The following is a 10949-nucleotide window of genomic DNA, read 5'->3' as shown; positions in this document are numbered from 1 at the left end:
CCTCTTAAATCCATCCCCAAAGGGCCCCCATCTTCGGGGTGGGTCAGACAGAGGCAGGTTGTTGCCCTGTGCCATGAGCTGAGACCTGGAGACTCATTGCATGAGTGGCTGCAGGCGCTGGGCAAGCACAGGGCAGCACTGCTGCTCCATGGCAGGCACCAGTGTGGCTGAGCTGTCCCCCCTCCCTGCACCTCTGCACATGGCCACGTCCCTGCAGCTTGACCCAGCAGCCCTTGGAGCACAAGGTGAAGCCTTTTGGGGCAAAACTAACCATTTGGGGGGGGGGCGGGGGAAAGACCTTTTTTCCTTTGGCTGGGCTGGCTGGCATTGCTGGGGAGCTGTGCCATCACAACTGGCCATGGTGCACAGAATGCCAGCTCCATCCTGGCAGTAGCATCAAACTGTACTATCATGGAGTCACAGAATATCTTGAGTTGGAAGGGACCCATAAGGATCATCAAGTCCAACTCCCTGCTCCTCACAGGACTACCTAAAACTAAACTGCATGACTAAGAGCATCGTTCAGACGGTCCCTGAACTCTGACAGGCTTGGTGCCATGACCACTTCCCTGGGGAGCCTGCTCCAGTGACCAACCACCCTCTCAGTGAAGAACCTTTTCCTAATGTCCAATCTGAACTTCCCTGATGCAGCATTTCCTCGTGTCTTATTGCTGGTCACCAGATAGAGGAGATCAGCACCTCCCCGTCCGCTGCCCCCCTTGAGGAAGGTGTAGACTGCAATGAGGTCACCCCTTAGCAATGAGGTCACCCCTCAGCCTTGTCTTCTCCAAGCTGAAAAAGCCAACTGACCTCAGACGCTCCTCATAAGTCTTGCCCTTGAGACCCTTCACCGCTTTGGTGACCCTCCCCTGGACACACTCTAACAGTTTGATGTCCTTCTTCTATTGAGGCACCCAAAACTGCACACAGGACTCAAGGTGGGGCCACACCAGTGCAGCGTAGAGTGGGACAACCACCTCCCTTGATGGGCTAGCGATGCTGTGCTTGAGGCACCCCAGGACACGGCTGGCCCTTTTGGCTGCCAGGGCACACTGTTGACTCATATTCAAATTGCCATCAACCCAAACCCCCAGATCTCTCTCCACGGGGCTGCTCTCAAGCCTCTTGTCTCCCAGTTTGTACATATAACCAGGATTACCCCCTCCCAGGTGGACAATCCGGCACTTGCTCTTGATAAATTTCATACAGTTGGTGATTGCTCAGCTCTCTAGTCTGCCCAAATGTCTCTGAAAGGCCTCTCTAGCCTCAAAGGACTCCACAACTCCTCCTAGTTTAGTATCATCGGCAAACTTACTTAATGTACATTTGACTCCTGCATCCACATCGTTTATAAAAACATTAAAGAGCGCTGGTCCTAAAATTGAGCGCTGGGGAACCCCACTGGTGACTGGCCACCAGCCCGATGTGACCCCATTTACTGTAACTCTTTGAGCCTGACCCGTCAGCCAGTTGCTCACCCAATGTATTATGGACTTGTCTAGTTGTGTGCTGGACAGTTTATCTAGAAGGATACTGTGAGAGACAGTATCAAAAGCTTTGCTAAAATCCCCAAACACCACATTACTGGCTTCCCTTGGTCAACTAGATGGGTGACCTTGTCATAAAAGGAAATTAAGTTGGTTAAGCAGGACTTTCCCCTCGTGAACCCATGCCCATGCTGGCTATGACCAATTGTCTCTCAAGTGCTTTTCAATAACTCCCAGAATAACCTTCTCCATAATTTTACCAGCACTGAAGTGAGACTGACAGGCTTGTAATTAGCAGGGTCTTCTTTCTTACCCTTGTGAAAACAGGGACAATATTTGCCAGCTTCCAGTCAACTGGGGCCTCTCTGCACTCCCAAGACCATTGAAAAATAACGGAGAGAGGTCTCACGATGACATCGGCCAGCTCTTTCCATACCCTGGGATGAATCCCATCAGGCCTCATAGCCTTATGCGCATCCAGCTGGAGCAGCAAGTCTCAAACACATTCAGGGTCGGCTGGGAGTTTATCATCCCCCCAGTCATGGTCTTCCAACACAGGGCTCCAGGGGTCCCAGAGCCCATCATCAGTGTTGAAGACAGAGGCGAAGAAGGCATTAAACATCTCCGCTTTGTCTATGTCCCTGTTTGTGAGGTGACTGACCCCATCAAGCAACGGACCAATGTTATCTCCAATCCTCCTGTTGCCTATTTAAAAAAGCCATTTTTGCTGTCCTTCACAGTGCTGGGCAGCTTGAATGCTAATTGAGCTTTGGCCACATGAATCTTCTCCCTAAAGTGGCGAAGACACCTCTGTAGTCCTCCTGCATCATCTGTCCTTGCTCCCAATGTCCGTACGCTTTCCTTTTCCACCTGAGGCCTAGCAGCAGATCCCTGCTCAGCCACGCTGGCCTTCTGCCCCTCTGGCTTGACTTCCCACACTTACCAAACCGTGCCATGTCAATGCTCCACTTGGAGCCTGGCTCCGGCCCTGGTGGCACTGCTGTGGTGTTGGTGTTGCCGCAGCAGCTGGCTGGGCTCCTCAGCATGGGAGCACAGGGGTTGCTGGTGAGCTGGTGGTGGGGAGAAGCTCATTAGAGGCAGAAGGTTAATTATATCAAACAGGTCTGGGGAGCAGGTTGTCTTTGGGCCATCCTGAATCGCAGCTGTCTGCCATGTTCTTGGGGTTTGGCAGTGCCAGGGATGCTCCCCCCTGCGCTGGTCCCTTACTGGGCTGCGAAAAAGAGCAGGCAAAAGGAAATTTAAAAGCTCTCTTGATTTAATCTGTTCATCTGCATACGAACACTTCCTTTTCTGACGCCCCAACTGCTGCGCAGGCAGAGCTGGAACGGCTGACCCCACCGTGGTGGTGCCGACACCGAGGGCTGCCCTGTGCCCAAGGTAGGGGCTTTGCCAGAGCGAGGGGGGGATGCGGGGGACTGGCATGGCACTGGGGGCTCACGGGGGCACCAAGTGCTCCACACGAAGGCAAAACCCACCTGAAGTGACACCTGCCATTTCTGGAGGGCGCAGTGAGAGAATGATGCCCTCTCCAGCTCGGCAGTGGCAGGAATGGCATTTGGCATTGCTGGGCTATGCCAGGCAGCAGGGGAGGTTGGGGTAAGTGCCTGCATCAGGTGCCCTGGGGATCCGAGGTTTACAACAGTGAGAAGTAAAAGGGTTATTAATTGCAAAACATCCTAAAGGGGACGTGGTGGCTGTCCCTCCTTGGGGGTCAGAGGGCAGCCTGTGCAGGCAGCTGCCCAACACGCTGCCCACTGAGCTGCTGCTCCTGCCCCGGGGAGGCTCCGGCTGCACTGGCTGTTGCTAGCCTCAGCACCTCGAAACATCAATCCTACCGCTGCTTCCACAGTAAAAACAATTTGTGCATTGGGGTTGTACGCCAGCACCGCTGGACTCGCAGCCTCTCTCCTTGGCTGTTTTCGGTGCTAGCGGTGTTACCACAGTGGGTGATGCTGTGAGCAGCACTGGGTGTGGTGTTGCAAAGGATGCAAATCTTGCTGCCGGCCACCTTCCCCCCGCCCTGCACCAGGGACACTTCCTCCTCTGCAGCTCAGTGCTGGGCTGCTGCCAGCAAGCCCCAGTGCTGTCGTAGAGGATTTGCAACCATGGGCTGGGATGGCAGCGTGGTCTGAGTCCTGGTTGTGGGGAGGGGAAAGCAGAAGCCTTGCCCATGCAGTTTTACAACCTTAATGGTAAAATGGATGCAAAGGGCATCCTGCACCCTGGTTGGTGTGTCAAACACCCTCTTCCTCACACCGCACTTGCATCTGCTGCCAGTGCAGCCACTAGGCACTTCCAGGCTGGGGCTTTGCTGCTGCAATGGCTTCAATAGGGCTTGGCTGCTGTGGGTGGGGGGAAGCTGCTGGGACCCCATCCTTGTCCTGCACCCGGTGCATGGGAAAGAGCTGAGGTCCCGGAGGACATGGGTAGGGGCTCTGGGGAGCTGCCCAGGTCCCAGGTGCCTTTTGCAGGAGAGGACCACGGTGATGTCTACCCCACTGCTCATCGCCCTTGTCCTCTGCCTCACCACCTCCATCCAGCAGGCTCAAGGTAAGGAGGTGTCCCTCTTCCATCCCAGTGTTGGGCTGGGCGTTTTTGGGGCCGTTCAGGGCTCCTGGGCTGGGGTGGGATGAGGAGTGGGGCAGGGTGCAGTATGCTGAGGTTCAGCTCCCGAAATGGCTCCATCAGAGATGGTGAGCAATATGGATGCCCTGGACAAGGAGCTGCAGCAGGGCTGCGGCAGTGCCCTCCACGCCAGGAGGAGGTGAGTGCCGGCTCCTGCCCCGCTGTCCCCCAGACCACGCACATCCCCCAGACCCACAGGGGCCTAATTTTGCTGGACCCTGCCCTGAACACCCTCCCTGTGCAGGTCAAACCAGCTGGAAGAGATACTTGCCCGCCCAGAGAAATACAACTTCACAGGCAGCACGATTGAGATCTACGTGTTCAAGTTCATGACTGAGCACTTCAGAGGGTTAAACCTCAGCAGCAGGATGGTTGGTCCCCAGAATGATGCTGGGGCTATTCCCAGGGATGCTGGTACCCCCTGTCCCCCTCCATCCCTCCACCCCTGGTGGAAGGTGCCGGGGGGGATGCTGAGGTGGCTGATGCTTGCCCACCGCTGGGTTTCCATCATCCTCTAAGGATGCTTTACGCCAGCAAAGCCTCCTGAGATGCGGCTCTGCTGGGGTGCCACAGGCAGCTAAGGCTGCAGGTCCCCAGCACTGTCATCAGGATAAATCCAGGTGCTTCTAAAGTCAGGGGGTGTTCTGCAGACGAGAGCCGGGATTTCTATCCTGAAGCTCTTCTGATGTATGAAAAAGGAAGCCCTGGCCCCCACCTCCCTGTGGTGGAAAGGTAGAGGGAAACCGCGGTGGGGTGCATGCAGGGCGACTTCCCCATCCCGGCATGCGGGGGTTGAGCAGTGGCACTTCCCCCAGCTGCAGGGCTGCCCTGCTGGGGATGTCTAACTGCTCTGGCCTGAGGCCCCTTCCTGCAGGACAAGGCAGGTTTTGCAGGCAGGGGTACCTGCCTACCAGCTGGGACCTCCGGCTTGGGACCTGGGAGCAGAGACCGTCTGGGGGAGCCCACCAAGATGTGAAATCCCACTGGGAAAGTGTCCTGGCACAATGCCATCTGCCCCATGCTCGCCCCATGGTGGGGCTGGCAGGACAGGTGTGCCCACCCATGGGTGATGGACCCCCCTCACCCACAGCCTTCCCATGTGCTACGGGCTGGCAGGGCTCCGATGTCAAGACAGGAGTGGCTGCCATATCTGCGCGTCCACAGGCACCGCAGCAGAGCTGGAGCTGCTGCTGGGGCCAGGGGATGCCGCAGGGCCACGCCGGTAACTGGGGTGCCTGTGCTGGGGGGGGCAGCTGGGGCAGCACCCTGACCCCCCCTGAGCCAGCCGAGCACAGAGCGGCCAAATCCATCTCTCCCCTGCCCGCTGGTGCAGGATGTGAAGCGGGGCCGTGGCAGGAGGCTCAGACACGCCATGAACTTCCCGGCAGAGCTCATGAAGGGTGTCTGGGCACGAGGGGTGGAGCAGGAGCTCGTCTGCATCTACATCCACAGCCCCTGCTTCTTCCAGGTGAGCCACAGGTCCTCGCACGGACCCCTGAAGCACCCTCAGCCAGCAGCATGTCTGCCCCATCACCCACCCCCAACTGAGATGCTCAGGGGGCGGGTGGTGGGATGTCCTGGGGACTCAGGACTCTGCCCACAGGAACCTGGACTCTTGCAGGATGCCCACAACAGCTCTGTGCTGAACAACAACGTGCTGGGAGCCTTCCTGCCGAGCAGGCACGTGGCTGGGCTCAGCCGTCCCGTGGAGATCCAGTTCTGGCATGACACAGTGCTGGTGAGCAGGGCTCCACCGCGAGCATGAGCCGGGGGGCTCCCCAGTGCCAGTGTTTCCCCTGGAGCTGGGGAAGGAGAAAGTGTCCCCTCTTTGCATTGGGACCAGAAGGTTTCTGGGGTCCCCGGGGAGCAGAGAGGGTCCCCAGCTCTCCCCCTCTGTCCCCTTTCCACCAGGATGCCTCCAATGCCACCTGCGTCTTCTGGCAGCCTGGAGCTGGTAAGCATGGCTGTGGCCAGGATGGGGGCAATGCCAGCTCCATGCCACTCCAAAGGCACCGCCTGTCTGCCTCCTGGGCAGCCCTGGCAGGGCTTAATGTCCCCATCCCCTGGCCGCTGTGCCACCCTCCAACGGCGGCTCTCCAGCAGGCGCGGACAGCACCGGCAGCTGGAGCAGGGAGGGCTGCAAGACCACACACAGGGAGGGCACCGTCATCTGCCACTGCAACCACCTCACCTACTTCGCCGTCCTGCTGGTCCACAGCCCTCCTTCCTCCTTCCCTCTTCTTCCTTCCTTCTTCCCTCTTTCACCTCCCCTCTTCCTTCCTTCTTCCTCCTACCCCCATGCTCCTTCCTCCTTCTCTCCTTTCTGCTTCCTCCTTCCTCCTCCTTCCTTCTTCTTTCTTTCCTCCTCCCCTCTTCCTCCTTCCCTTGTTCCCTCCTTGCCTCTTCCTCATTCCCTCTTCCTCCTTTCTCCGTCTTCCTTCCCTATTTCCCTCCTTCCCTACTTTCATCTTTCTCCATCCTTCATCCTCCATCCTCCATCCTCCATCCTCCTTTCTCCTTCCATCCTTCCATCTTCCTCCTCCCTGGAGCTGTGGGTGTAGGTGGGTGTAGGGGTACAGGTTGTATGTGGGGGTACAGGGTGTATGTGGGGGTACAGGGAGTATAGAGGGTGTCCTGCAGGAGAGGGTGGCCAGGGGGGTGGTTTTGCAAGGCCCCCCACTTTCCCAGTGGGCGGGTGCTGCTATGGGACCTGCCCCGGCTCACCCCCTCCCTCCCTGCTCCCGGCAGCTCCCCGCGGGCACCCTGAGCCTGGCCCAGCTGTCATCGCTCACCCACATCAGCACCATCGGCTGCTCCCTCTCAGCTGCTGCCACCCTCTGCACCCTCCTGCTCTGCTGCTTCTCCAGGTAGAGCCGTGCCATGCCATGCCATGCCGTGCATGCCACATTGTGCTGTGCCATGTGATGCTGTGCCCTGCCATGCCATGCATGCCATGTTGGGCTGTGCTGTACCATGCCATGCCGTGCCATACCATGCCATGCCGTGCCATGCTGTGCATACCACCTTGGGCTGTGCCATGCCATGCCGTGCCATGCCATGCATGCCATGTTGGGCTGTGCTGTACCATGCCATGCCGTGCCATACCATGCCATGCCGTGCCATGCTGTGCATACCATCTTGGGCTGTGCCATGCCATGCATGCCATGTTGGGCTGTGCCATGCCATGTTGTGCCGTGCCATGCCATGCCATGCTTCATCATGCCGTGCCACACTGTGCCATGCAGTGCTGTGCCATCTGGCGGGCACGCACCAGCACCCCCTGCCCTCCCCGCTCTTGCAGGCAGCGGCTGATGGACAACACGACCAGGATCCACATGCACCTCCTGGCTGCGCTGCTCCTGCTCAACTGCAGCTTCCTGCTGAGTACGCTGCTGGCTGCCAGTGCCAAGGGGCTCTGCCAGATCACCGCCACCCTGCTGCATGCCAGCCTTCTCTACACCCTGGCATGGATGGCCGCTGAGGCCTTCCACCTCCTCCTCCTCCTCATCAAGGTCTACAATGTCTACATCCAGCACTACCTCCTCAAGCTCTGCCTCTTTGCTTGGGGTAAGTGGGCACCCGCCCAGCCCTGCCTGCCCACGTCTGCCTGCAGCACAGCTGCCCCGGCATGGCCCCACACAGCCTGTCCCTGGGCCCGCAGGTCTGCCCACGCTGGCCGTGGTGGCTGTTTTTGTCTTCAAGAGAGATACGTATGGGTACCATACCATCAGGACCTCTGAAGGCTACAGGAACGCAACTATGTGAGTGAAGGGGGCTGCCAGCTCCCCGGGTACCCTGGGCACACCGGGCACCCCATGAACCCTGGGCACCCCATAGACCCCAGCCACCCCTGGCACACCATACACCCCAGGCACACTGGGCACCCCGGGCACCCTGGCACCTCAGACTGCAGGCATGGCATGCAGCCCAGGCACAGCATGCACCCTGAACACCCCGGGCACAGCATGAACTGCAGGCACAGCATGCACCCTGGGCATGCCAGGCACCCTGGACACACCAGGCACCCTGTGCACTCTGAGCACACCATGCACCTTGGGCACAGCAGGCACCCTGGACATGCCAGGCATCCTGGGCACATGGGGCACACTGGGCACCCTGCAGCCTGGGCACCCTGGGCACTCCAGGAACCCCGGGCACCCTGGGCACCCCAGGCACACGGGGCTGACCCAGGGCTGGGGCCAGCAGGAGCCAGCCATAACTCTGCTGGGTGCCACTTTTTGGTGAGCCCAGCTCTGCTGGCTGCCTGACTCCATCTCGCTGTTCATGGGGACACCCACTGCCATGCCCTTCCCATGCCCAGCTCCTTCTTGGGGGTGCTGGCTCTTGTCCCCAAGACAGTCTCCTCCGCCAGGTGCTGGCTCACCAGCCTGCAGGCCTATTACGCCACCTTCTCCTACGCCGGCCTCATCCTGCTCTTCAACATGCTGGTCCTGGGGAGGGTGATGATGATACTGCGGAGGATACATCGGCAGAAGGGGCAGGCAAGGAAGGACTGCATGACAGTGCTGGGGCTTACCTGCCTGCTGGGCACCACCTGGGGTCTGGTCTTCTTCAGCTTTGGTGTCTTCTTCGTCCCCCAGCTCTACCTCTTCACCATCCTCAACTCCCTGCAAGGTCAGTGGGGAGCACTGGCAGGCTTTTGGGAGACGAGCACCCCATGGACTGGGAGCAGTGGGGTCCTTGTCACCTTCCTGCCCCTCGCAGGAGCTCGGTGCACCCACAGCAGTGACCACGTTGCCACCCACCCACAGGTCTCTTTGTCTGCATCTGGTACATCACTGTGCACCGCCGGAGCAAGTCGGGCTCCGTCAGCAACACCTCCAGATAACGCGCCCCAGTGCTGGGGTGAGTGGCTGCAAGGGGAGCTTGGGGGCTGCTCCCCGAGGATGTGGCATGGCAGCTTCCCCTGGGCTTGACAGCTGGCGCCATGGATGCCGCAGGTTTCTTCAGGGGAAGCATTTGGGCTGCAAAGCCAGATTTCTGAGTGGCGGGAGCTGCGGGCTGCTGGGGGGGCTGTGGCTCAGGGCCCCACGGGTGCTGCGCTCCCCTGGGGACCATCACTGCCCGCGCGCTGGCCCAGGGCAACCCTGCTGGCTTGCAGCCCCTCCATTAGTAACGAACACTGACTTCTGCTGAAGGCTTGCACTTCTCATTAAAAGCACCATTTAATTGCCGATGCAGGTCTCCTCCACTGCCAGAGGAGCGGTGCAGCTCTGGCTGGGGGCCCACAGCTGTCTGCTGCCACCTCGTCACCCCCGGCCCCATGGCGGGCAGAGCTGGCAGAGCTGGCAGCCATGCTCTGTCTTGTCGTTAGTGAAGGTCCCACTAGATGGCACGAGGATTTCAAAGATGGTCCCAGCTCTGGACTGTGCACAAGGCAGGCCCATGGGCCTCCAGTGGTGCTGGTTAGCGGTGCCGGTTAGTGGTGCAGAGGAGCCTCCTGACAGCTGGGAGGGAAGGTCCGAGCACCCTCAGGGAGCTGCCACCAGATCATCTCACATGGGACAGGCGGAAGCGGGATCTCCCTGGCTATATCCCCCTCAACCCCTTTGGTGCCGGCACAGTTGTGGGCTGGCAAGTGTGGCCGTGGCACCCCCAAAACCCCCCTGACCCTGGGTTTTCACTGATGACAGCACCCCACCAAAAGCCCTCCTGCTCACCCCAAAGCCAGCATGGGGACAGAGGCCACCCGCAGCCCCAAGTCAGTGGGCAAACGAGTGAGCAGGGCCTCGGCTTGGCGTCAGGCGGATGTCCCAGGGCAGAGAGGGTGGGAAGTGAGTAAGTGAACCAATAACTCGTCTTTCCTCCTGCTCTCACTTAGGAAGGCAGACCCTGAGCAGAGCTCTTGAACGCGACCAAATGCTTTATCAGGGTTTAAGCAGTCCAGCCTGAGGGAAATAAATACTGAGGACAAGTTGCAGGGACTAAAACCAATGGTTGGAGGTGGCGAGTCAGCCCTGATCCACCAGCGCATCCCTGTACTCCAGGCTTAACCCAGAACTGCACCCATGGTTTTGCCTTTCCTGGTGCCTGAGATTTTGGAGTTGGGCATCCCACTCTGCCTGCCGGGATGCAGAGCGGCATCACACTGCAGTGATGCTGGCATGGCCACAAATCTGCCTGTGGTGGCAGCAGGGTTCCCATTGTCCCCATGCTTGTAGCTTGTGGGGTGCACCAGTGAGGTGCCATTTGCTGGTGCTGCCCATTTCTGGTCTGGCAGCAGGGGACCGGCATCAGCAGGCAGCCTCACAGAGTGACACGCTGCCCGTCTCTGCCTTCCCATGCTGCTCTGCCGAGCAGCATTTCCCTTTCTGGCTGCTTCCCAGGGCCTGGTTCTGGGCAGTGAAGGAAGCCATTGGCTCTTGTTCTTTGTTCCGTGCACAAAGGGCAGCCAGCGCCGCTGAGTTTCCATCCCTCCTGCCGGTGGCCAGGATAAAAGCCCGTCCCGTCAGGGCTGTGTGTCCCCCCGCCTTCCAGCCGCCAGGCACCATGGTGCCCCCGGCTCGCTGTGTGGCAATGAGCTGTGCATGTGTCACCGATCCGGCGACTGACTTCAGCTATTAAATAAGAAGCCTGGGCGTTTGGTGAGGTGCCAAGCATGCGGCTTGTCCCCCGTGAGCCCCACCGTGGGAGAGTCACATCCCAGCTGTGGCGGCTCCATCCCCCCGGTTGCTCTTGGGCTGCGCTTTCTATGCACCTTCCTCCCCATCTCGAGATTTTGGGGCTTGCGGCATGAATGACACTGCCTGCCGGTGCCTGCATATGCACCAACACTGGCACATGAATAAACCTTGT

The 10949-nt window shown here is 59.2% G+C and overlaps 1 protein-coding gene across 5 annotated transcripts; it reads left to right on the top strand.

The window, feature by feature from the left end:
• The first annotated feature begins 2812 nt into the window (after window positions 1-2812).
• On the top strand, window positions 2813-10547 carry ADGRG5 (adhesion G protein-coupled receptor G5). 5 transcript variants are annotated; one of them, XM_087740775.1, is made up of 13 exons: window positions 2813-2885; window positions 3980-4058; window positions 4197-4272; window positions 4378-4504; window positions 5467-5601; window positions 5737-5871; window positions 6045-6087; window positions 6237-6343; window positions 6882-7000; window positions 7435-7700; window positions 7795-7894; window positions 8506-8768; window positions 8906-10547. In XM_087740775.1, exons 2-13 carry the CDS (start codon window positions 3995-3997, stop codon window positions 8980-8982), a joined length of 1512 nt encoding a protein of 503 aa, XP_087596901.1. In that variant the 5' UTR covers window positions 2813-2885; window positions 3980-3994; the 3' UTR covers window positions 8983-10547. The 5 variants fall into 5 exon arrangements, with proteins under 5 accessions (XP_087596901.1, XP_087596899.1, XP_087596903.1 ...); XM_087740773.1 differs by having other exon boundaries at window positions 6234-6343; XM_087740777.1 differs by having other exon boundaries at window positions 5755-5871; window positions 8906-10546.
• Window positions 10548-10949: the final 402 nt, after the last annotated feature.

Source organism: Nipponia nippon, unplaced genomic scaffold (genome assembly GCF_047370975.1).
Source record: "Nipponia nippon isolate SJK-2023a ecotype South Korea unplaced genomic scaffold, ASM4737097v1 scaffold_7, whole genome shotgun sequence".
NCBI lineage: Eukaryota > Metazoa > Chordata > Aves > Pelecaniformes > Threskiornithidae > Nipponia > Nipponia nippon.
This window is presented reverse-complemented; position numbering and strand designations above follow the sequence as displayed.

What these genes read in the sequence shown, in the direction of transcription:
- ADGRG5 (XM_087740773.1), top strand. Translation starts at nt 3,995, where the DNA reads ATGTCTACCCCACTGCTCATCGCCCTTGTCCTCTGCCTCACCACCTCC. An exon ending in CCTACTTCGCCGTCCTGCTG is followed by an intron (nt 6,344 to 6,881) that starts GTCCACAGCCCT and finishes TGCTCCCGGCAG; the next exon opens with CTCCCCGCGGGCACCCTGAG. An exon ending in CATCCTCAACTCCCTGCAAG is followed by an intron (nt 8,769 to 8,905) that starts GTCAGTGGGGAG and finishes ACCCACCCACAG; the next exon opens with GTCTCTTTGTCTGCATCTGG.